The sequence below is a fragment of the Falco cherrug genome, chromosome 12 (genome assembly GCF_023634085.1).
Source record: "Falco cherrug isolate bFalChe1 chromosome 12, bFalChe1.pri, whole genome shotgun sequence".
Lineage (NCBI taxonomy): Eukaryota > Metazoa > Chordata > Aves > Falconiformes > Falconidae > Falco > Falco cherrug.
The window spans coordinates 28,391,222-28,417,163 of record NC_073708.1 but is presented as its reverse complement, the minus strand read 5'-3'; the positions used below and the strand labels follow the sequence as shown (position 1 = coordinate 28,417,163).

The window sequence follows — 25,942 nt, the reverse complement described above, 5'->3', positions numbered from 1 at the left end:
TAGTTTTGTTTTGCGGAAGGGAGGTGGACAAGGCAGAGGGTGGCTAACTGATCTGCCTGGTGCCTTACAGGGTGTCGAGGGCAGGAGCTGGGCTAGTAAACGAATAGCTGTTGATTTTGAATCCTGTTCTGCGTCCTTGGAATTGGTGTTTTTCAGCTATGTTTCACATTCTCCTTTGGGATTATAAAAGGGTTCAGAGAGACACAAAATATTTCAAGGCAGTAGCCACCAGCGCCTCAGTTCCTACAGGGTTAAAAAGAAGTTGTTGTTACTTGTTCACACTAGTTTATAAACTGATAGGCAGCTTCAGCTTCTGGCAGTGCTTCACATCCTCTGAGGCAGGAGGGGATTGGTAACCCTTGTAATAATGACAACTGATTTTTATTCCTTTGCTTGAGAGAAATTGAACTGCTGCCTACTTGGCCATGTGAAGATCATTAAGTCAACAGGGGCTTATGCTTTGAAAAAGTCTGAGGAAGGCTCCACCTACCTCATAGCATGAATCTAATTCAGTTAATTCATGTTTACAAAAAACCTTAGCATACTTTGAATAAAAATGCTTTTATTTCTGGGTCAGTTAGTGTCAACCAGCAATACAAAACTCCTGATAAAATGGCATCTTAATACCTTTTAGACTAAGACCTCGGAGGTTTCTCTAATAATTATGTGCTTTGGCATGTTTTACAGTTGAGTGATATCTGCACTACTTTGTCAAATTCTGATTACTGTTATTAATAACTTTACCTGAGATGCTGTTGCTTAGCTGATGATCTGTTCCAGATGATTGTTTTCTCCAGTGTAGCGTAGGCGTTGCTGGGTTTGTAATGCCTATGTCTCTCTCTGTCTTTGTGCATGCGCTTTACGTGTTTATGATTTACAAACTGAGGTAACGAGAACTACAGAACAGTTCTGTATATGTAGTTTCTTCCAAGAGATAAGGGTGAAATCACTGCAGTGTATGCATGTCAGACTTGTATTGTGTGAACAACGATTGAATATTTTTTTTTAGCTTAGCTGTTAGAGGAACAGCCCTGAACTTCCCTGATGATATCTCCTTCATGAGGCTCAGTATAACAGATACAATTTTATTTTGCTTTGTTATGTCATATTATTAGATAGGCTTGATTTTAAGAAATTGATTGTATAGAGTTTTAACGGGAATATTTGTGACTTGCTAAGATTTATGAACCTTACGTCAGTCATGGGTACCTGTTATCCATTGTTTTGGCAATAGAAGTGGTATGATAGTGGGCTTTAGAAAAACTAAACAGAGTTCGGAATGCATTAAAATGTTTTAATAATCCATGCAGTATGATGTTTTTGAGTGTCATCTCTGTTCTAACTGCAGTTTGGTGGTGGTGTTTGTTTGTTTTTTAATTTCTATTTTCCTTTGGCTCCAGCTGGGGCTGTTCGTAGATTTTGACCCTGAAGAGATGCTGCTGGGTGCAGAGGAAGGTGGGGATGATGGGGACCTAGAAGCAGAGCTGGCTGCTATCACAGGAGCAAAGGTGAAAGAAGGGAAATCAAAGCCAAAAGGAAAAAGTAAGTTAAATTATCTGGATTTTATTTATTGACGATCTGATTAATTTATTGAAGATACCTATTTATAAATAACTGATTTATCTAAAATGTTTTTTCATCACTGATAGATAGAAGCTGAAATTGTAGCTACTCTCCCCTTTGAAAGGTTTAAGTTGTTACTTCACAAAAAGGGCAAGAGCTTTTTTTTGTCTGCTTTTGTAGATGTAGCAAAAAGATACATGATGGCTAGCTAATTTAATGACTAAATTAAGACATGCTTGTTTAGCATAAGTAGTATAAAAAGGTGTAGTGGGCGCTAGTTGAATTAAAAATGGAAATTTGTTTCTTGTGGAGGCTGGGTTGTTGTTGGGTTGTTCTTCTGTTTTTGTTTAAGGACTGAATTTACTGAATGAGCATTATATTATTAGTTACTTTGAGTCTGTACCCAAAATTGAATACCCTTTTAACAGGCAGATCATGGAACTGATGGAATTACTGGGAGAATCCTGTAGCTTGTGTTATGCAGGATGTTATCCATGTCTCTTGGAATGGATCATTACTGGTTTTAATATTTAAAGCATCTGTTAGTTTTGTCTGATAGCATTTGTGTATAGCTATGCAGTGTTTTACAGGATTGCTGTGATCTACTATAAATCAAGGCTGCTGTTGTGAGGGGCAGTCTCCAGTGAGCATGCTCTACCTTTAAGCCGGTATCCATATTTTTGGAGCTGCAGGGTGAGCTGGATCAGGAAACACATCTATAAAAATAAACATCCGTTGTTGGGCTAGGTTTTCAGCTGAATCAGTTCCTTGATCTCGTTTGCTGCCTGCCTGTTTGAATCCTCCTGTGGCTGCAAGGGAGGGGTGGCAGCAAGTGGTTGAGATGGGACAAGGAGAATGGGACCTTCCCTTGTACAGGTGTGTGAGCAGATGCTGGAAAGAAGGGGTAGTGCTACTGCAGCCTCATTTGCAGCTCTGCAGTAATTTGCCTGTAATATTTGAAGGGACTTCACACACAGCTGCAGGGAAATGAAGAATTTTAAAATATTTGGAAAAAGTTACTGTCTCCAAACAGTGTATTTGATGAGAGACAGAGGAAGTGTTTGTATCTGAACTAACTTCTAAATAATTTCCACTCTCTATTTCAAGATTGTAGTAAACCCCTAATAGAAGCTAGTAAACACAATAGCAGAACTTCTGCCATTGGACATAGGTTACTTGTCAAAACATGCAGGATAGTGTTTTGAGGATGAATCTGTGTGTCAGTAGCTCCTGAATTGTCAGCTTTTCAAGTGCTGACTTCCTTCTTGACCTGATTATGTCATCTCATGTGTTTTTTCAGTCCCTTCATTAATAAGAAAGAAATGAAACTTCAGATACTGCAAAATTAACATTTACTATGCCTTCTAAAGGCAAACGTGTTAGGGCTCAGAAAACTATTTTTCTAAAATCATTTACAGCTCTTCTGTTTCCTGGTAGAATTAGGAGTATGTAGATTAGAAGCTCGTGGAAGATGAGCAACTGGACAGCTGGCACTGGGACTCATGAGACCTGGTACAGTGTAGTGGTGGGGACATGGTGTGTGGTGGGGGCAGGATGCAGGCTGGCGCCTGGAAAGGAGGAGGGTACCGTAAGGACAGGGGAGAGACAGATCCTGTCTGGAGAAGAACAGAATAAAAGAGACCCAGTAACAACAGCTACTAGTGCTTGGTTCTTGGCTGAGCACAAGGTACAATAATTTACTCCTGGATTTATGTTCTAGAGCTCTGATGGGGGTGGGGGGAGGTAGGGGAAGTCATCTCTCCCTCTAGCTTGAAGATGCAAGCAGCAAAAGCTGTACTGTTGCAACATCTTAAGTACAGAGATCTCTGCTGTCTGTGACTGATAAATGGCAGTTGGTCAGCCACTGGGATGTTTGAAATGGTAGCCTCAACTTGCCATACTGGATTAGCACTGAACCAACCATCCGAGGATGCTCAGTTGGCTTTTTTGCCTCTAGTGTGGTTTCATGTAAGGAATGCTCTGACCCTTGAAGTACAGCCAGTTGCCTTTGCATATGGCCTGCTATCGTAGTTGCAGAGTTTTGCTGATGTTCAAATACATGAGCAACATGTTTGATACAGATACTGAAGCACTGACATGGTAAATTAGGTTATTTGAACAGAAACGGCTTTGTACCTGGGTTAATTTTCAGTTGATTCAGAAAATGCAGGGACTGATGGGATCTATTCTAGATCTGTTTAAATTGACTGTAAAGCTCTGTCCCTGAAGTTGTATATTTTATGCAACATTGACTGACACTGGTGAGTCACAGTCATATGTCTGCATGGGGAAGTATCGGAAACATTTATGTGGACGGTTGGCATTTGTGTGCAAATAACTTCACCTTTGAGAGTGTATGGAGGAAGCTGATAGTTAAGGAAGATGTGGTTGGCACAGCATGCAGTAGAGATGAGAGTTCAGCAAGGAGGAGTTAAGTAGAGTTTTCAGGGTGAAGACCAGAAGCTTGAAGAGAAATTGCAAGACTAAGTAGCCAAGAAAGACTTTGAAAAGGGAAAATCTGATGGGCATGAGACAGCAATGGAGAAAATACAGAAGTCAGAGAGACAGAAGAAATAACACTTCTTCTGATTTCCTTGGCAGTTCTCCGTGCCAGTGTTCTGCTGCTGCTTTTGCACTCTGGACAAGCATGATGCCTTGATTTGGAGCATTCTATTTTTGTACGCCAAGTGTGACTTTGCAGTGGTGTTTGATGTATAAAACAAGTAGTTTCTCAAGATGGATTTTCTTGTCTTCCTTTCTTGCTGTCTTCAAATGTATGGATAGTGTGCTATGCCTCCTTGCTTGTCATGTTAACAGCCAGTAGTTTGGCTTAAGACTTGTGTGGTTCAGTACGTCTCTACAGTTGATGTTTATGTGCATCATCAGATTCAAAGGATACATATGTATCTAGTTCAACATGAGACGGACAGAGAGAGACATTCTTGTGCATAAGATTGTACATTGAGAAAATGGATCAACTGTTGGAGTCTCAATTGTAGTGTAGACCCTATACAAAAGTCCAGTGATTTAGTAAGTGTGATGGTGCTTATGGTTTTGCTCTTCAAGCTCCTTGTATTAGTAAACAGACATTATTTCTCCCTGAGATCAAATTTCTGAGCTAGGTGGTTGGATGCAGTAATTTTCCTTGTCTTACTGCCTGCCTCGACTGTCACTCTCAGGAACACTAGTATTGCTTTTGCCTGGATGTTCACTTCCCCAGTTTTTGCCCTTTATCCATGAGTATACTCTCACTTACCTACAACGCTATCTGATAAAGGGGAAGCAAGAGGAAAAGTCACTGCTCTCTTTTTATATTCCGTGACCGCATAACTGTTACTTAGGGTTTATGGCTCCTTGTGTTTTCTTTTTACAGCTCCTCTGCCCATGGATCATATTGAAAAGATGGCTGCAGAGTGTATGAAGGACCTGAATGAAGATGAGGAGGACGAAGCAGATGACGAAGACTTGGAGAAAGATACAGACCTGTTGGTATGCGTAACTTTGTTAGCAGGAAGTTTTAGTATGTCTTTGTGTTGTTTTTTTTTTAACAGAACTGCATTTAACAACAGTGTCTGTTAATTTTGTGGTGACAAGCTGAAATACTGCAAAAACATTCCTTTAGATCTGAGGCTTTGCAGGATCCAACCCCCTGCACACCAGAGTAAGAGAGTTTGCTATCTAATGTTCATCTGTGTGAGGGCCTTAGAGAAGTGGGGAGAACAGTGGGAATCCCTTTCTGTGTCAGCTGGTGAAATGCAGCCGGGGCATTCTGCTTAAAGTGATGCCTGTCACTATTTTGCTACTGCTTTGAGTGGCGCTTGATGTGAAAGAATATCTCACAAGGAATTCTTTGTCATTCAGTGAGCAAGCTAGCTGGCAGGGTTTAGGGAAGGAGTATCAAGCAATGTTTTTGACTACTGTTGTTAATAGCTGGTTTTTTGGAACGTTTACATTTGGATTTGAGCGATCTTTGTGGAAGTAATTCTCCGAAATTCCTCAGCTTCAGATCTCTAACCACTAGTTTGTGTGGTGATCCTGGAGCTGCAGTGTGACTTTTGAGTAGTATCTGGCTTTCTGTTGTGAATACAAGTGGAACCAGTTTCATTTAAAAATAAAAATAAAATAAAAAAAAAATACAGGAATATAAGATATTTAGACTCTCTGGGTTCAAGGTCCATCCAAAGGTTTTGGAGCTTGAGACTTGATTTTATTTTGTCTTTTGAGGAAATTGAAAATTTTGAGGAAAAGCCTTTTGTTGGCTTTTACTTTTACTTCAGGCAGAATTGCAAGAAGTTCTGGGGGTGGAAAGTGAGACAGGAAGCTGTGAGGATGAAACGATAGCAATGGAGCCATCCACAGCTGAACCAGAAAATGAGCAACGTGAACTGCAACCACAGGTAGGAAGGAGCTTCGTGTTCCTGACACTTTTGCTGAACCACTGTTGTCATGCAGCTTATATGAGGGTCACAAATAAGGATCTAGAGTTTGTCTGGTCCTCTAAGGAAGTAAAACCAACACTATCGCAGTCTTCTCTGTGTAAAGCAATGCTGTATTGATATAAGTGATTTTTTTCCTTGTTCAAAGGTTGATTTTTAATGTTAACAAAGAATTGAGGAGGCAAACAGTTGGAATCAAGCATATCTTGTCCCTCGTTATACATTTGAGCGTGGAGACTGCCGTTCAGGCTTCCAGAGTTTGTATCTTCCCCCTCAGAGTATTGGGTGGTGTGCTGAAATTGTGTGACCTATAACTCGGCATCTTTGACAACTTTGTGGAATTTTACACTGTAGCATTAGCTTTCTCAGTTTAATTTGTCAGTTGTCATGCAGTCAAATCCTTTATTCAGTTAATGCCCTGTTTCTGTTGTGTGCTACAGAGTCCGGTGCACAAAGGGCACCAGGCCCTTTAATAAATGGGTCTGAGAGCATTTCTGTAGAGATAAGGGCAATAATTACATCAGTAGCCATCTGAAAAGTCTCTGTAGCTATGCAGTGTTTATAAGTAGCTGCTCATAACTTTACTTAGGCTGCTTTTGTCACTGAACCTAATTCCAGGCTGTAGGAGGAAGAGAAAGAGCTCTTGTAGTAAAACCAGCTTGAAGAAGCCTGGAAGGGAGTAAACTAGCACGTTTTAAAAATAAGAAAAGAAAAAGTCAATATTTGTGCCAAAATACCTCTTCACACCCTCTGTTGTGTGGTGTTTGAGAGACTGTACTGTTCTCTTCACCAACTCCCTAACCACATGGCTCCAATTACCCTGTGACTGTGAGTTTTCTAAATGTCTCCACCCATTCTTCTCTATTAGGCCTTTGAGAAAAAGCCCAGCAGAGGTGGATCCAGGGGCTGGTAGCGTAGTACAAGTGCTCCTCTGTTTTAGCGACTGTTTCATCCTTGCCCTAGTGTGTGTGGAAGTGGAGTACTTGTTTTTCAGTGCTGTGGGAAAACTCATATAGTTGGATGAAATAAGTTTTCTTGATTTGTTTTATTATTTTTTCTGAGACCACCTCACTTCCTGCTGTTACCAGTGAGCTACAACAGACAATAGAGAAGAGAATTGCTAACTATAGGACAGCAATTTCTAACGCAAAGGAGTCAGGTGAGAGTGCCAAAATACGCCGATACGAAAGAGGCCTTAAGGTAAGTTGGGTTCATCAGGCATCTGAATGAGGGGGAGGCGAAGTCAGTTCTCTAAAGTGTAGTTCAGAGTCTTTCCAGATGGGTGAATTTCTTGAAAGGGGAGAAGAATTCTAATATGCTGCCTTGAGTTATTTTAAAAACATTTCATGTTACTTACTACCAATCTGATGTAGCAAATACACAGATGAAGTGGAACTTCAGATGCTTTTGTGCATCAGCTCTTTTTGTGTTGAATGTGGCTAGTGGGAGCTGGAACCAGAGTTTGCGTTAAACGCACCCATCTTGATCTGAGTTTGACCTGTGATGGACTGTTCAGTGTTACCTTAAAGCTTTCCTAGCACATATACCTTCCACTTAGTCACTGATGCCTTCCTTTAGATACTAACCTTACACCCAGTTCTGTGAGATAAAGGAAGATGATACCTTTCTCTGAGTGTGTTGGCTGTGCTGCAAAATGAATAGAACAGGATTTTTCATTAAGGCAATTAAAAATGGCAGTGAGGAGCAGTTCCTTCAGCTTTGCATCTTTTCAGCCAGGTGGCGTGCTTGTAGTTAGTTGGTAGTGCTTGGTGATTACCGCTGTGCAGAGTGCTTTTATTTCCCTGTTTGCTTTTATCTGGCCTCCTGCATCAACGCAGACAGCAGGCAGCTCTGTCTTGTTGAGCAAAGCTCTATAGCTCAGCACTGTCCACCGGGGGAAGAATGTAGTCTCGTTAGCTACCAGGTGTCTTAGGGTACAAAGGGAATAACTTGAGGCCAAGCCCAGGGGAGGAAATGCACAAAAAGGAGATGTCTGTGTGTGTCCACTGCCTGCTAGCTCTGAAAGGAATGTACATGAAACCACCTGACCTTTCAGGTTCAGAGAGCAAGAGGAATAGGCAAACCAGCCTAATTCATCCAATAACGAAGCTTAATGTGCTGTTTGCTACTTCCTTTATTTTTCAAAGCAGGGAATTTCCCTGTGCCTAAGCCTAAGCAGTGTAACTGAGGATAATAAACCAGATCTCACTTCACAGCTCGCAGTTCCTTAATTAGCAAAGTGACATGCCAACAAATGGTGTACAGTTATCTCTTGTACTTAGTTCTTGGAACTGTGAACTTTAATCTCAGTGTTTAATTCCATTTCCCATCAGTCTGTCATCCCACACGTGGAGAAGGGAGAGCTGTGTGTGGGTTGCTGCACTGGTCTGAACCCCAATCTCACATGCAGTCAGTCCGAAGCATCTATGCCACTGTTGCTTAATAGGTCAAACAATGTCATGGCTAACCAAAAATAGCAGTGATTCTGGCACTGATGAGATTTTGTTGTTGTCATCTTCATTTTTCTGTGCTTCCATTTCAGCTTCTGTGGAAGATGAAAGAAGTAAAACTTTTGTTTTGGCTTAAACTGCGTGGTGGTCTTTTGTCTGAACCTTATATAAAAAAACCCTGACTAAACAAAAAACAAATTTAAAAAAAAAAAAAGCTGCAGTACTGAGGAAGGTAGAATTTGTGATGGAGGAAGGGTTTTAAAAAAATGAGCATCAGTTACCCAGTGTTGCAGATGGTGAGAGCTTCTTGCCATGGGTCAGCAGCTTAGGTTTCTTTCCTTTATTAGTATTTAATAGCTTTTCTCGTTCCATTAAGTAGGTATGCAGACTGCTTCCTTCCCTGAATCCACATAGGCAGTGACATTTCAGAGTAGTGTATTTTATTTTGTTTTAAAGACAGAAAATCTACCTACGGTTGGTATAAATGGCTTCTTTGGTGACTTTCTGTGACCAAGCTGAGTGGACCACAGCAGCTATCAGATAATTCTAGGTGTTAAGGTACTTGCAACTACCTGCTTTGGGTAACAAGTCCTTTGCATTGTGCTGCTCTGGTAAATGGACACCTCTCACTAGCGCTGAAGTTGGCCTCACAGAAGAATAGGGTGCTAAAGGGCAGCCATTGGTCACGGTGTGCGTAACAGATCCCATCATGTATAAGGGAATGAATTTCTGGTTTAATGACTTTATGCTTGTAATATGTTTGATGAAAATGCCTATTGACTTTGCTGTTCCATCTCTGCCAGACACTGGAAACCATGCTGGCTGCAGCGAAGAAAGGCAAAAAAATCAATGAGGAAGAAATGCCACCTCCTGTTGCAACAGGAAAGAGTTCTTCTCACTTACCTCAAGCCACAGGGGTGGAGTTAAAGAATCCGGGAGATGCGGTCAGTGTCCTGCCAGAGAAGAAAGCTGAGTCTGCTGCAGATGATGAGCAGAAGAGCTCTCATGAAGCGGTGCAGCATCTGGAATCAGAGTCTCTACAGGGTCATGCTGCTTCTAGTCCTACCATGGAAACAGGTATCATGATCTGAGAGGATAAGCAGCTACAACACTATTGCAAAATCTTTCTTGGTACTGGTGTTGTGTACCAAAGTACTGCTTACGTTGGAAATTCCCTGCTGAATGTTTCAGATATAGTTGTCAGTGGGATGCTGAATTTCTGGCAGTGGAATTGATTATTGTTATAGAGTTTTTACATGCTTTGTATCGGTATGTTAAGTTTTCCCATGCCTTGGTTTCTCCTTCAATATTGCAACATGTGGAATTCCAAGCTTTAAAGAGTTTTGAGATACTGACTAAAAGACTACTCTGTTTTTTGTTTTTTATTTTTTTATTTTTTTTAATTGGGAAGAGTGGGATTTTTATGTCAGGTAGGACTTCTGCAGGAGACTGGAAGAAAAAGCACTTTTGTAAGATGGCTGTGTGATTCAAACGAAAAGAGGACTCATGCAGGTTTCAGTAGATGGGTGTAGCAAGGGATGCATGTCTTGCATGCTCTGTGTAAGTCTCAGCATTATCTCATTCTTACAGATCTCCAGAACAGCAACACACGAGCGATACTACTTATGAGGCAGAAGGAGTATAAATTAGCAGCTCTAAAAGCCAAGCAGCAAGGGGACCTGGAAAAAGCAAAGGAATATATGAAGGCAGGCAAGGTGTGCCCACAAGAAATCCAGAGTGCTAAACATACCCTATGCTGTAACCACGTGCATTGAGTATCAAATATTTATCGTGGCGGCTAGCAAGTCTTGGACATACTAGAATAAAACTTGGTTTTTGTTCTTTTCTGCATTAGAAATTCAACGTGGTCTTGGAAGCTTTGGACAGTGGGCAGCCAATAGACCTCCAGAATATGCCTCCATCTCCTCAGGGTAAGGCTCTTGTTACAGAAGTCTCTCTGTGCTGTAATGGAATGATTCTGCATTTGATTGCAAAACTATAAGAAGGTTTGTAGACCACTTGGGTTGGAGGCTTACTGCATATTCAAATTCTAGTCAAGACCGCTCAGCTTCAAGAGGGATATAGAGTGTGTCCAGAGAAGGGCAGCAAAACTGGTGAAGGGTCTAGAGAAAAAGTCTTATGAGGGAGCTGGGCTTGTTTAGTCTGGGAGAGGAGGAGACTTGAGGGGGCATCTTACTGCTCTCTACAGCTCCCTGAAAGGAGGTTGTAGGCTGATGGGGAACAGTCTCTTCTCACAGATGACTAGTGACAGGACAGGAGGAAAGAGCCTCAAGTTACACCAGGGGAGGTTTAGACTGGATATTAGGAAAAAATTCTTCACTGAAAGGGTGGTCAAGCATTGGAACAGGCTGCCCAGGGAAGTGGTGGAATCAGCATCCCTGAACGTGTTTAAAAAAAACATGTAGATGTGGTGCTTAGCGGCATGGTTTAGTTATGGACTTGGCAGTCCTGGGTTAGTGGTTGGAGCTGATGATCTCAAAGTTCTTTTCCAACCTACATGATTCTATGATTCTACCAACAAAGAAAAATGAGGTATCATTATTTATATTGAAGTTACTCACCGTGAATTACAAGTTGAAGTAAGTATTGGTGTCTAATATTCCTGGCTTTATAACTTTAGATAATAGCCAGTATTTGAAATGGAAGAGAAAGAAGGATAATGGCACATTCTTAGCGTTTACTGTAGTATTTGATGGTGTTACATGTTTTCAATTGAATTTCTTAACATTCAGGTTAAGAGATAAACAGATTGCAGTGCAGTCAAGTCTAAAGCTTAAAGCAAGTTACCAGTATTAATGGTGCTTCCATCCTTGTAAGACAGGTTTGTTTTCTTAATAGGTCTAGTATCTACAATTAATATTTGGTCTGTGCAACTCAGTGTTTTAAAGTTTAGATTATTTTATTCTAAGAAGCTAAATGACAGATCATTTTATTTCAGTAAATCATGAGATTTATGACTCCTTAAGTTATAAACTGATCACCAAATGGCATTAGAGAGAAACTTCACCCATGATATAATCTTGCCTTAAAAAGTGCAGGGTTTTTGCAGCAGATATTTTTGTAATTTTCTGAAATAACCACTGTTATACAATGCCAGAAATGGGTGTCTGAATACATGACATTAGTTGCTTCCTTTTTTCAGCACATCTTTTGTTACTAGGATATTTTAGTCAATTAGCAATCTTGTTCACTCTTTCCATCTGCCAAGATACCAAGTTGTATTTTGAGAAATTCTTAGAATACTTGAACTGGTTTTACTTTTTTTTTTTTGTTTTCTTTACCCTCCAGCAGCATTAACCTAAATTAAATAAATATTTGAGATTTTCTGTTATAAAGCATTTTCTCTGAATAATGGGAACTTTAGACTTATCTAACCACACAGATACTGTTCTGAAGGAAAAAAGCTTTCAGGAAGATGATGTGATGAGATTGATGGTTTTCTGAGTAACACGGGTTGACTTGCTGTTTATGGAACATGCTGTGAAACTTCCTGCTTTCTTTGCTTTGCAGATCTTGAAAGCCTAGGAAATGTACAAGGGGCATTCAAGCAAAAGGTACCAGCCCCACCGGGAAGTTCCCGGGATCTTACAACGCCTGAACCTCAGACACAAGAAGCTTCAGGTAGGACTTCTGGATTTCTCTAGCAAGCCATAAAAATAGCGCAGCTGGAAAGCACTTTAAGGTCTGCCCTATCCCACTGAATTGCAGCAGGATTGAGTAAACCCATCTAACGTTCCTGAATATTGTTTGCTGCTGATCCCGTCTGTACTTTGGTCTGGATCAGTAATGGAAGTAAAAATCAATAAACTTTCTTTAGGATAATTGTATTCATAATAAGACTTTGCAGTGATGTTTCTGTCTCTGCAGAAGGTAAGGAAGGGGAGGAAAAAGGCAGCTCATATGTTTTGAAATCTGAATCATATGGCATTTTATTGTCTTGTCTTGTTTCAAGCTTCCCCACAACAGCCAAAAACAGTGCTGGAAGCATTGCAGCAAAGGCTTGAGAAGTACAAGTCGGCAGCAGCACAGGCTAAAGCGAGTGGGGATGATCGGAAGGGCAGGATGCACGAGAGGATAGCCAAGGTAAAACAAAAGTGTAGCAAGCTGCTTGCATCCAGCAAAGCCGTCTGAATCAGTTCTCTGATTCAAGCTGAAGATTTTTTCATTTGTGTATTGTCCTCTTTGAAAAGAGCTCCATTAGGGAAGCTGTAAAGCATTCGGAGGAAAGAAGGAATAGAGACAATGCGTATGTTGCAGCAAAATACTGTGTATTCTGCGATACTTATGCTGGTTAAATACAAATGATTGCTAATTTATAGTCAACTCCATGTTATGTCTCACTGAGTGCCTTTGATTACAGCAATACCAGGATGCCATAAGAGCCCATAAAGCAGGGAGAAAAGTGAATTTTTCTGAGCTACCTGTTCCTCCTGGTAAGTGCAAATACAGAATGTCTTAGTGAGACTTCTGTAGGTCTACTGTGCTCTGAAGGAGGTGTGCAGGTAATTGCCACCTCATTCTGTGGAACGGCTCCTCCTTTTTCTCAGTGAGTAGGCTGGCCTTGCTGTTTGATGGTTATTGTGAAACTGCTTGTTAACATGCTCCCAAACTTTCTCACTTATGAATATTCCTGACTATTGACTGCCTGTTTGACAGGACCAGAACTTAAAACTGGTAGTATTTGAAAAGTGAAACAACTTAACCATGGGCAGGTGCTGCAAATGTTACCCATCTGTCCTCTGTGCCAGCCCTCCTAGAGGAAAGAATAAACTTGGGATATATTGGCTTCTTAGTTTACCGGAAGATTTTTGCAACTGAAAACATTTGCTTGGTGTCCTCCATTCTGTTGATTCCCAGCAGGAGCCCCAGAACTCGATATCTAATTAATCATCTTGCAATACCTGAGAAGTCAGATCACTGTTGCAGCTCTCATGGCTAGTAAAAGTAGTCTACAGAAACAAATCAAATCACGCCCATGGTCACACTGAGACAGTAACAGAGACAGAAACTGAACCTGCTTCTTGAGACACTGTGTCCTGTTTATCTTCTTCAGAATGCATAGTGCTATGTTTGTAAAAGTTTGGGCAAGGTCAGCATCTATGAATGGTCTGCCTCTGGTTTGCATGATCTTGGTTTTCCCCTAGGAAGCATCATTCTGTTTAACTTGTGCCTGATGTGTTCTTCTGAAAAGATACACTTAGTACTGCAAAGTGGCACCTAAACATTTTTAAGTTAGAAAAGGGACACGGACCTCGTGGCTTTTTTGTTACTGTCAAATGTGGTAATGGCAAACACTGTAGTAGTAGTAGTAGTAGGAAAGTAGGCAGTGCCAGCTCTGTCAGGTCATGTACTGCTTTGAAGTTTCCCTGCTTTGAAGCTGTCCCAGAAAAGCAGTTTAGCATCCCTTGTTCTAGAATGTAATCTATTTCTTGGTAAATACCAATTTCTGTAAGGGTGAGGTACTCCATATTTACACCCCTGAAAATATGGATAACTCCTCTACCTCTATTTCCTTACACATTAGCCTCATGTTTTTCAGCCATCACATAGAGGCCATATGATTTATGTTGAAGACGTCCGTCAGGCAGTCACTGAAACCAGCAATGAGATTATAATGAACCGGCAGTGCATTTCATTGCATCTGGATGATGATAAGTACCAGCCTTGACCTCCTTGGAGACAGAAATGCCGCTGAGTAATAGATCAAACGTCAGGCAGGAGCAGCAGCATAGGATTCTGCGTTCTGCCTGCCTGTGTACCTCAAACTTGTTCTGTCCCCATAGCAGCCATCTCTAGGCTTAGAAGCAGTTTAGTATTTCTTGGCACTTCTAATGAGACTGGCGACAAGAATGCTTGCTACATATTAATGAGATAAAACTTATTTACAGACGTTTTATAGTAATGGCTCTGGGTCTCTTGTTTGAAGCTGATGCTGAACTGGTGGTGTGGAAGTGAGAGTTTATTTTCCATTGTCAAGCCTTCCTCATATCCTTAAAAGGATAATAAAATCATGAAAAGGATTGTTCTTCATGTACTTCACATTTAACTACTCTGATTTTGCCTTACTTTCCAACCTCTGCATTGCAGTAGACTTTCAGCAGAGGCTTGGTGTGTTATCCAGATGTCAGCGGTATATTGTTTATTACTTTATGGGGTAGCACTGATTTTGTGCTGGACTGTGTGCCAACTAAGGTGAGAAAGCAGTGAGGGGAGAAAAAAAGAGCCAGCAGCTTTTTGTACAGTCCACTGTCCTCTTGTGCAAAGGAGAGAGACTAAATTCTTTGCTGGTTCTGGGGGCATCTCTGTTACCAAGGTCTGGAGATCGTGAGGTTCCTTGGCTGGTTAACAGTTGCTGAACTTAGAAAACTATGTTCTGTTATTGCATCGTTTTAGCATCATCCCTTTAAGCCTGGATATCTGTGAGAGATCTGATCTTAAGCCCACCACTCAGGCTTCATCTAGCAAGGCTTTGTGGCCTTGGCCTCAGTCTTGTTATGCTGAATTCTGAAATAAATAATAATTAATTGGATAGAAATAGCTTTACAGACAAGAAGAAATATGGAAGACAGTATGTAGGTCTTAAGCAGCTCTGCTTCTGCATTCCTTTCCTTTGCAGGATTTCCCCCTCTTCCTGGCATTGCAGCAATGGACGGTGACACCACTATAGCTGCTGTTCTGGAAAGTGCGAGCAAGCTGGCAAGCATGGAGGAGAATGATGAAGAGGAGGAGGTTAGTATTTCTTAGTAGGATGTGTAAAAGTGTAAATGCTGTCTCTTGTAGTGTGCAGAGTTGAGTCCATTGGATTTCCAGTCAAGCAAGGGTACTGAGACGAAATACATTTCCGAGATGCCTGAAGAGTACAGGATCTCGGTGGTAATTTCAGTTTGCATTATAGTGTAGGGGAGAGGGAGAGAGGTGATATGTTATTACAGACAGTACCTACAGAGTCTATGAGTCCTCAGTTCAGCTCTTTTCTTAACTTGCTTTGAAAATAAAACCCACATACAAACACTTCAGATGCTGGCCACCCCTTTACATTGTTCTAAACTATTTAAATCTGTACTTTTGTCCTGCATCCCAGTAGCTCCTGTGTTTGTGCTTTCCTAGGATGTTCAACACTTACTGCTTTTTGTCAGGCGGTACCAGCCTTAAGACTTCGGTTTGATTTCTTTCTTGGTTGCTGATAGTTTGTGCTTGCAAATGGAGTAGGTGCTTTTTAATGGAGAGAATTCCTGGGTGATGTTTTTTGTGCCTGCATCTGTGGTTTTTTTAAACCACTGCCTTGTTGAAAATTCCTTTTGTCCCCTCTGTAGTGGAGGTTTGACATTTGCGTAGCTCAACTACCTACTGGCATGGCATGGCTCATAAACCTCCAGAAGTTAAAATTTGCTGTCTGGAATGTTACGTTCCCCCTCAGAAGTGATACCAGAAGGCCGATACAGTGATAACCATGGTTGTTGATGCTTGAGATGCTGTCCTCGACTCTGAAATAGATTTTGTGCATTTAATACGAAATTTTTTTCTTATGCTAGAATGAACCTCTGACACAGGCCCCAGTTGCCAAGAAGCCTGCTCAGCTGCCTGGAAAGCCGACTCAAGTTGTTAAGCCAATTACAGTGCCGTCTGCTCTAGCTGAGGAGGAGAGCTCGCCTGAGCATGTGAAACGGGCTGCATCACCCTCCACCCTGGGCAAGGCAGAGTCGATGGATCATCTCCCTCCAGCTGGTAAGGTGAAGGGTTCGTCATTCCCAATGATCCATGTGCAGATTGTTTACACTAGTTTATTTTAATATCTTGGTAAAGACTTCTTTTCATTATATTTGATATGAGCCTGTAAATATGTGACATATATACTGAGGCTTCTTCAGAGGAAATCTATGTCTGCTGGAGGGCAGATGCAGACCACAGCCATGCAGCTTTATTTCACAGAGGCAGCATGTGTAATTCTAAGGGTGATTGGGGTTTTAATTAATTTTGATGTAACAAGTGCATTGATTCATAATGTTTAACTCTGCTCACAGTTGAACTCTACGTATACTCTCATTACAGTGGACGGCTTGCCAGTGTGAATTATTCATTGATCTAATGCAGCTTCCTACATCAAACAGTGGTTTCTGCCTAGTGCATCGCATGGTCCAAGGATCTCAAACTTGCATATGGGTTCATCAATCTCTAGCCCTGCTGTTGCTGAGGTCCCTGAACTGTTCTCTGTACAAGATTAATTGTACAGATAGTGAGGGACAGCCACTACCCCACAGTGTGATTTGGGCACATACCGGCCATGTTCGGGCTCTCACTGGTTCTGGTGTCGTGCCTTGACTGTAATCCCATCCTCCGTCCGTTCTGCCCTCGGTAGTTCCCTCAGAACAAAGTAGAACTGCCTAGTTGGCTGGTGCAAGTTCTTTTCTAGAGTGCAAAGGCATTTCGTAGTGCCACTTGGATTAGCTCGTAACTCTTCTCTCTAGAAAACTCCATGACTCATTAAGACCACTAAAACATAATAGTTGTCCAGTTTGGTTTTGAAAATCTATGAATCCTCAAGAGTTTTGATGTTTGCAATTTTAGCTGACATATTAATCTCTTGAGTAAGTTGCCCTAGATTTATGCTGTGAAGGAATTGATAATACCTGGTCTTTGGTGTCACAGTAATCTCTCCTGGGTATTTCAAGTATTTTAAAATAAGACCAATAGGTGCAACAAGAACCTGGACAGATTCATGCTGACATGATTTTCACAACAAAGTATCAGTACTTCACTATTGTAAAGCTGTATTTCACTAGCCAAAGTGCACTCTGTGATCCAAATGTTACCTCCTTCCCCCCAGAATTACGAAGTGTAGCTTACAGCTGCCCGTAGCTGATAAATCTTGTCTTTTTGTTCTTGGAGAGTGCAGAGCGTAGGGAGGTCTGGGAGTGGGGTGGAGCAGTTGCACTTAAGGCCTATACCAGGAAAGTCAGGGAGCCAAAATCAGTTGGATTAATGGCTTTGCTCAGTCCATTTTGCACAGATTTTCTTTGAAAACACCTGTGCTCTGTGTCTCAGCCTCGCAGAGCTCACCGTGGGTTTTGTCTCGGTGGAATCTGGGCTAGCTGCCTTGTCTAATCAGTTTGGTTTTGGCTGATGGGGCAAATTGCCTACAGCAGCAGGACAGCGGGCTATTTTGTGAGGATGGGAATAAAACTGGTCATCATCTGACAGCAGTGAACATAGTGTGAGAATCATTGGTATATTTACTTGCTGAGACAGACACCTCTTGCAACTGTTGTTTAGCTTGTGTAATCATGAGTAGAGTGCAGTGGTGAATACACTATGAGTGTCTCTGGAAATGGCTGTAATCAGCTCACGCTGTACCATTTCCTAAGTGAGGTGTAGGAAGAGGCAGGATGCGCTGACCTGGTGCAGTGTAAAGCAATCTTTTCTGACTTGTATGGTTGTCCTTACTGTTTGTGGGGAAAAAAGAGGAGATACGAGAATTAATAAGAAACTAAGATGGCAAGGAATTACAAATAAGCAGAGGTGATATGTCTGAAGGTGCCTGCACGTTGGTTCATCTGTTGGTCTCTTTCTGACAGATCATGGGAGAGGGAATAAATGAGTACAGAAGATGCTCGTAACGTTCGCTGTCTTTTAGAAGTTAACATGTCAAGCTGAAAGTTTGAATTCAGCTTCTGCTTTGGGCAGTCAGGTGTACCAGAGTGTGTCTCCTGCCTGCAAATAAGGGGCTGTAATTACTACTGTGGTGCTTGTGAAGAGCTATGAGGTTTTTTGGTGAAAGGTGCCATGATAGAAGGAAGTTTGTTTCTTTTTCTGATACTTGAAATTGAAACTGGCCAAGAAACAATTCAGTGCAGTCAGGAGATGTCCTTATTTGATATCTGTGCTTCTGCTGACCTTTTTCTGGCTATAAACTGAACATGATAAATCTGTTTCAGGGACATGGCAGTGTCAGTTGAGTGAGAGTTGTTATACAACTGTTTTTCAGCTAGGGAACAGCTGGAATTTCTGGAGAACAGAAAGAAGCAATACATGAAGGCAGCTCTCAAAGCAAAGAAGGAAAATAACCTTGAGCAGGCGAAGACATATCTCAGAACAGCTAAGAGCTTTGACCTAAAGATTGAGCAAGCAAGGTGTGGGAAACCCGTTGATATTTCCAAGGTTAGTAGGACTGTTGGTATTCTGCTTAGTTTCATATTCTTGACATCTAAGTGCTTACTTCAAACAGTGAATGATTTAATAAATATTTCTTGCCACAAATTAAGTTAGTTTGCTCAAGTGATGAACCTGGATACTGAGCCCTGGACTGCCCCTATATTTTTGTTTTAGTTTTTGTTTCATTCGGTTTCCTCTGCTGCTCCTCAAGCTTACCAGATCTTGATAAAAATTTAGTCTCCATGAACCATTTTCTCCTTGGTTTACAATGGCATGCCTAAACCACGCAGCCTGGAAGTGTTCCCTGGCCTTAGGGTGTGAATGCATTTTAGCTGTGTCCTAACTCCAGTTTGGGATGAGGATCAGGTGCATGTTACACAGCGATGCCCTGGTTTCACTTAGTATTTGGGTAGATGGGGAAACAAAAACGTTATAGCTCTCCTGACCTGAATAATCAGGGAGCTAGGCCTGTAAGACATGTTGCAGGGTTTTATGACTTCAGCAGTTTTCGGGTAGAGGTTGGTTTGGAATTGCCTTGAGAAGAAAAACACCCCATCTCCCTTCACTGACCTTTCCATACATTCTGACTACTTTTTGTCTACTTCATTTTTTCTTATAAGGGCTCTGAAACGTGGTGTTCTTGTGTTGCAGCTGCCATCACCCCCTACAGATGATGAGGGTGATTTTATCTTCATACACCATGAAGATGTCAGACTGTCTCAGAAAGCAGATGAAGTATATGCACAGCTCATAAAATTGCTGAAAGACCAACATGAGGTGACCATTCTATCTTTTTTTAGAAATGTTTTGTTGGCTTTTTTTTACATTTTTTTTTACATTTATCTGGGTTTAATTGATATTATAATCCCATTATTGTTTCTGTGGAGTCTTTGTTTTCAGTTTAAAATATTTTCGATTTTGTGTGTTCTAGAGTGGAAAATTTTAAGACTTGGATTCTCTGCTAGTTGAAGTCAGAGGGTGTGCTTGGAGGCTTGGGACTCAAATTATTACTATTAAATAAGAGCACTCAAGCTTAAAATAGTACCTGAATGATTAAGACTAGCCCTTGGGTGAACCTCATATCTAAAAATTAAGTGATTAAAAAGCAATAGGGCAGAACAGCTCAAACAAATGCTGTGCCTCAGCTTTGGGCTGTAAGGACTGGGGGTGGAGGCAGGGGGTGGATGTTTTTGGGTGACTTGGGAAAACTCTTGGCTTTTCTTCAGTTAGGTTTTCATCAACCTCAAAACTCTCTGCCAGTCATGAATCTGTGTGTAAGGATCACCGAGTGCATCTGTATTTGTTTGGTTTTGTTTCTGTTGACAGAGGTGTTTACAGTATTCCAAGCAATTCATGCATCTGGGAAACGTAGCAGAAACTACTCGGTAAGGCTGGCTGTTAATCACTCCACAATGTGGTTATTTCAGGTTTGGGTCCATCTGAGGCCCCTAAAAATGATGGGGTTTCAGGTTGGTAAGCTTCTCAGTGTGGGGAAGCGTCGGTAACTGCGAAGCCTGCATCTCCAGATTGCTCTCAGACCTGGGCTGAGGCTTACTCTGCGGCCTGTGTCTGGCAGAATGCTCTGTTTGATGTTCTTGTGTGTGCGCTTAGCATTTCTATTGATTGTTTGCCTTTTCTATAGGTTTGAGAAAATGGCACAAGGCTGCAAAAAAGACATGGACATCCTACAGCTCGCACGAGCACAAGGAATGGATCCTCCAAGCCATCACTTTGAGGAAAGAACCTTTAAAATGATAAGGTGTGGAAAAACGAAGGGATTTCTCAGGCAGGCTGGAAAGAGCTTTCTGGTTTCTAGCCCTTGTTTAGGGAATTGTGGGCTTCAGCAAGCTCGGGTGGCCCCTAGGGTTAGGCGCAGCATTCCTGAAAGGACGCTCTCAACAGCTTAAATACAAAGAAGTTGTTCTCTAACTTCTTGTCTGGGTTCTTCAGATTTCAAAATCTCTCCAGCTTCATCACTTACGTTCTGCTACTTCAGCCAGTGTTCCTTCCTCTGTAATCCTCCCTCAATCCTGTGCCTTTAGGCTTTCTTTGTGGCATTTTTCACTGTACCTCAGAGATGTTTTTATCTCTGTGCTCTTTCGTTGCTCTTTGGTAATTTATGATGATGATCTGTGTAGGAGTGCACTGTTGGAAAGGGTCTGACAAATACCAGTGGCATCCTGGTCTGGCAGTGTATTAGGTGGTGGTGGGCTGCTGGGTTGAATGTGGTTTTTTGTCTTTATTTTTTCACAGGATATTTTCTGAGCTCAACAGCACGGAAATGCACCTTCTTATTGTCAGGGGGATAAACCTACCAGCTCCACCAGGTGTGTACTCGAAAGGGCATGTGAACTTTTTCCTCTGAGTAGGTAAGGGAAGTAGAGGGGAATGAGATTTTTCTACCTTGAAGGACCGCTTCAGGAGTAAGACTTTTGTAGCCAGCACTCATTAAAACAAAATAACCAGGTTTCAGGCTCAAGCCTCCCAGAACCTTTAAACATATTTTAAAAAAACCCAGGAGAGTAAAAAAAGAATCTGGGTTCCATCTGGACAGAGGGAAGAACTTTAAATTGTCCTGGGTTTGCTCATAACTGAGCCATAGTTTAAGTTTCACATTTGTCTCCTATTTTGTTACGTGTGCCTGGCTTAATTCTGCACTACCTTAATGTGTATTGACCCTTCGGTAGACAGGAGTTGCTTCTGCCAGCATTACTGCTTTGAGTCCCTTGTTTCTGGGAGTTTGTAAACCATCTGCGCTAGACTGTCTCAGGACTGACAGCAGCATTAAGAAAAGTAGATGTTTTCCTTGAGATGCCAGCTGTCTATGGATTATGGTTTGATGGATGGGGTTTTCAGTCGTCGAGAGACAGCTCATGAGTCCTACTGAAAATCAGTGAGGTGCTCTTGAAAATCCTGCTCGACATTACAGATGCAATTAAAATATCTGTATTGACTGTTTGGATTGGCTGGTTGTTGTCTTATTCAGGTGTGTCACCAAGAGATTTGGATGCATTTGTGAAGTTTGAATTTCAGTACCCAAGTGCGGTGAGTGTGTGTGATTGCTCTTCTGTTCCTCGGTCTGTGATGCCTTCCACTGTATTAGCTTGTGAGGGCTTCAAGGAGGGAGCGCAGGTTTTCTTCTAGAAGGGGAAAGCGCTTCCAGGCATACTGCCGGAGTTTATTTTTGAAACAGAAACTTTTCCTGCGAACTAGAACTGCTGAATTTGGTTTCTGCACGTTTGAGCTTTGCTGCACCTTTCTCTTGATGTTCTCCACACCTTGCACTTAGTGGGGTGGTGGCTGCTTCAGGCTTGCATGTTCTCTGGCTGGCTGACCACCAGCTTACCGCTAAGCAGCGCCCACAGGGCTAGGCTGTGCCCACCCTTCCTCCCTGCAGGCGCCATGCAGACCGTTTCCAGTGATTGCAAAATCGGTAGAAGTTTATTTCTTTCAAGGGTGCAAACGCACCGGTACCTTCCACCATACACAAGGGCCTGCAAAGTTGTCGTTAGGGGAGAGGGGCCACCTTAGATGTGACCTCCCTCTTAAGTCCCATTGCTTTAAGGAAACAAGCTTTTAAAGGGATTGCTTTTGGACATCTCTTTTAATTACAGAAATGGATTGAAAAGGTTAATCTTTGTCATCAAATAAATGCACGTGACTCCTAGTGATTTAATTCACAAACATATGTGTGTGTATCTGGAGAAAGGACTTGGGCCATACAAGTTTCTTGACCTTACTAATTAATACTTATGTGTATGTGCATGTATAGATGGGCATATACACATGTATGTATATTAAAAATATGTGTGTGTGTGTGTATATATATATATATATATATATAATCTTTCCTTGAAACTCCCCAGCGTCATCCTGTTCCCCTCGCCTTTAAAAGCAGTTTCTGCTCTAAAAAATACTGGAACCAGTGAGCTGGAAGGGCTTCTGAGGAGGGCTGCCTAGTCTTGCTGTCAGTAGGGGTGCTGGGGCTTCTGCTGCTTTCTCTGTAGAGCAAGACCAACCTTTGCCCTTACAGGACTAATCCTTAGCCCTGTGAGAGTGCAGAGGCCAGATTTTTACCACCCAATACATTACTAAAATAATTTCAGTTACCTGTGGGAAATCAGCGATGGTCAGATGAGGTTTGTGTTTAGGTTTGAGTTACATGAGGCCTTAATGCAGGAGTCCCCCCAGTTACGGTGGCTGGATGAAGAATTTGCTGGGGAATAAGAATCAACATGGGTTGCTTTCAGTCTATTTTTCTTTGTTTAAAAAAAGCCAGATCTCAACTGCTTCGCCAACAGTCAAATCCACCACCTTTCTCCTTCATAGCTGAAATCAGTTTTGCGAAGTAGCTGCAATAATTAGGTCACGTTGCCCTTGTTCAGTCCCCAGAGATGGAGTTTGTACTCCGCTTTAGGTTAAAAGTTAATTCATTTTGGTGGCAGATTGATTGTCAGGCAAAATAATAGTAGGGCAATTCCCTGAATGATTTGTGATGAATTCCTTGTGTAGGTTATTATTCCAACTAATGGAGAAGGAACGGGATTGCTGTGTCCTGGAACGTGCGCAGTTTATCGTGTAGTTTAACAGCCACAGTCAGTAACTTTATGATGATTGGATTGAATTGAGTGTGACCATGTAGTTTATCTGTGGCTCTTACATTTAATGTAATGGTTTGGCTTATTCTTTATCTAGTATTATACTTATTACCACAATGACATCCAAATAGTTTAGTTCTGAATGTACCATGACTCTTATCAGTCAGATAACCCCCCCAAACCTCATGTTTCTTGTATAGGTATAAAAAAAAGTTGGTAATAAAAATGGTTACTACGCTGTATTTTGAAACAATATCTGATGGTTTTATGTAATATGTGTCTCTTTTAATAGGAGCAACCTCAAAAGAGTAAAACACCTGTAATTAACAATAACAATTCTCCAGGTTAGTACTTGTTCTGGGGCAGAGGGAAAAACATTGCACCTTTAGGAATCACTGGAGAGTACAGCCTAGTGTCGTACTGCGAATTGGGCCAGAGGGCCTGCCACCACCTTTTTCTGCTTTCTTACGAAAGGGCTTGTTGTAAGGTGAAGCCCAGCTGCACTGGCAATTTCTGCACCCTCATCCTGATATTGGTGGTAGTCATTGTGTAATAAGTTATGAAATCATGGAGTTACCAGTCATGCTACAGCTGTTGCTGTCAGCCCTGCAGGGAGGTGGGCCAGATAAATAAATTTTCTTTATTAAATAAGTTAAATTATTAATTTTAGTATCTCCATGGATCAGATCTTTTTCAGTCAGATTTTGTGTCCCGTGAGACAACAAAAATCATGACAGAATTGCCAAATCAGCTAACGTTCCTAAACCTGACAAAGCATCATTGCAGAAGTAAATTTGGTTTTTTAAGACAATGTGTCTCAAAACCAACTAAAATTCTTTTTGTACCTTTTGAAAATTACCCCCTTTGTACCTAGCCATGGAATACTGCTAGATTCATCATGCATTTTAGAATTAATCATCTTGCACTCTGAATTTAATTTATTGCTATATTATTTTTTCAATTCTTGCAGTAAGCAGCCATCTAGTTTCAAAACAACTTTGAATTCAGTATCCAAATTACTAGTTGTGAATTTATCTCAGAAGAGATATGTATAGAGATTTGAGTTTATGTATATATATTCTGTTAAGAGTGGAAGTCCTGAAGCTCTGATACTGAGGGCTCTGTTCCAACTCTTCCAATAAATTGATCTGCACTTGCTGAGCGTCCCTCGCTGTAATGTTTTGGGTTCCCAGGCTGACAAGCAGAGCTGAGTGTTCCTGGGCAGCACAGCAGATAAGTCTGAACATTAGGGGTACGATGTTGTGAGACCTGATAAAAAGGTATCCTGTGGCATAGTTCTTGTCACACTTACTAATTAAACTGGTGTTAAAACAGTATTAATTACATTATCAAAACACCCCTTCCCAGCCATTCCCACCTTCCTATGCTTTTTCCTTACTATTTTTACCTTTTTCTTAGCACAGACGCTCTTGTTTAATTCCTGAAAGACCTAGATTCTCCTGTTCTGGCTCTCCAGTAACTTGCTGTCACCCCCTCACAATGACTTAGGGTTTTGGCAGTTTGGTTTCTGTGCCTGTAAAGTGAGGATGGCCGATGAACTGCTGCACAGGGACATGACCTTGTTAATGACTGAAATAACCTGAGGAAGAGGTTCAGATGGGTGTGAAGTGTCTTTCACAAAGGGGCCAATAAAAGGGGAGATAAACAGAGGTCTCGGTACGTGTGTGTAACAGAGCGTGTGTAAGTTTTGACTCACAGCTTGCTTTCATTTTTCTGTGTCTTAACTGTAGAATATAACCAGTTGTTTAAGTTGAACATCAACCGAAATCACAGAGGTTTCCGACGAGCCATTCGGTCCAAAGGAATTAAATTTGAAGTATTTCATAAAGGGTAAGTCCACAGTTTGCTCTCTCCTCGTTGCTTCTCTGGTAAAAGTTGAAAAGGATGTTGTAGCCGAAATTTGTGAAGCATGATCCTTAGGTTAGATTTAGATTAGATATGAGGAAGAAATTCTTTACTGCGAGGACAGTGAGCCACTGGCACAGGTTGCCCAGAGCAGCTGTGGATGCCCCATCCCTGGCAGTGTTCAAGGCCAGGCTGGATGGGGCTTGGAGCAACCTGGTCTGGGGGAAGGTGTCCCTGCCCGTGGCAGGGGGGCTGCAACTAGGTGATCTTTAAGGTTCCTGCCAACCCAAACCATTCTGTGATTCATTGTGAGAATCTTCCAAGATTTACCAAACACTGCTAGCAAACTGTTAAGACTGTCTTGGGAGAGAGAGAGACTCTCCTCATCTCGGAGATCAAGATGATGAGATGGATGTTAACCATGGGTGACGTTCAGGTCCTACGCCTAGGCTCGTTACTGATTTGTTCAAAATCGGAGTGGCCTATATTCACTAATCCCCGAGCTGGTTGTGGTCCATGACTTCAATGGGAAGTTAGATAACCTGGTTTTGTCTCGGTGGCTCTTTGTGCTATTCTTTGTTTCTATTACTGGGACATGCAGAAACGATCCATAGGTTCTCTGAGATGGTTTTCAAGTTGTAGATGTTTTAATTTGTGAGCTAAAGTTCTATTGTTTTTACTCCAGGTCTTCCATTTGCATCTCACTTGAAGCAAAAGCTCATTTTCTTACTCTTTCTCTGTCAATCCTGACTGCTCCAAGGCTCTGTTATTCAAGATTTTGTTAGAGATTCTGCCTCTTGCATAGAACTGTGAAGTGTTTACATTTGTTTAGAACACTTGGTTTTCCTTGTCTTTTGCA

At 41.6% G+C, this 25,942-nt stretch overlaps 1 protein-coding gene across 5 annotated transcripts in view; it reads left to right on the top strand.

Moving 5' to 3' along the window:
• CC2D1B (coiled-coil and C2 domain containing 1B) overlaps window positions 1–25,942 on the top strand; it is a 34,100-nt gene that overhangs the window by 1,821 nt on the left and 6,337 nt on the right. The window contains exons 2-21 of one of the 5 annotated variants that reach the window (XM_005440363.4): window positions 1,401–1,542; window positions 4,937–5,052; window positions 5,841–5,960; window positions 7,062–7,199; window positions 9,253–9,526; window positions 10,040–10,164; window positions 10,305–10,380; window positions 11,981–12,091; window positions 12,423–12,553; window positions 12,831–12,903; window positions 15,087–15,199; window positions 16,003–16,195; window positions 18,453–18,625; window positions 19,271–19,396; window positions 19,946–20,004; window positions 20,262–20,378; window positions 20,873–20,946; window positions 21,606–21,664; window positions 23,510–23,561; window positions 24,969–25,068. In XM_005440363.4, the coding sequence (XP_005440420.2) occupies window positions 1,401–1,542; window positions 4,937–5,052; window positions 5,841–5,960; window positions 7,062–7,199; window positions 9,253–9,526; window positions 10,040–10,164; window positions 10,305–10,380; window positions 11,981–12,091; window positions 12,423–12,553; window positions 12,831–12,903; window positions 15,087–15,199; window positions 16,003–16,195; window positions 18,453–18,625; window positions 19,271–19,396; window positions 19,946–20,004; window positions 20,262–20,378; window positions 20,873–20,946; window positions 21,606–21,664; window positions 23,510–23,561; window positions 24,969–25,068 (2,372 nt within the window). Of the gene's footprint in view, window positions 1–1,400; window positions 1,543–4,936; window positions 5,053–5,840; window positions 5,961–7,061; window positions 7,200–9,252; window positions 9,527–10,039; window positions 10,165–10,304; window positions 10,381–11,980; window positions 12,092–12,422; window positions 12,554–12,830; window positions 12,904–15,086; window positions 15,200–16,002; window positions 16,196–18,452; window positions 18,626–19,270; window positions 19,397–19,945; window positions 20,005–20,261; window positions 20,379–20,872; window positions 20,947–21,605; window positions 21,665–23,509; window positions 23,562–24,968; window positions 25,069–25,942 lie in introns of those variants that run through there. The other 4 variants (XR_003560501.2, XM_014280897.3, XM_027807035.2 and 1 more) reach the window with 4 other exon arrangements.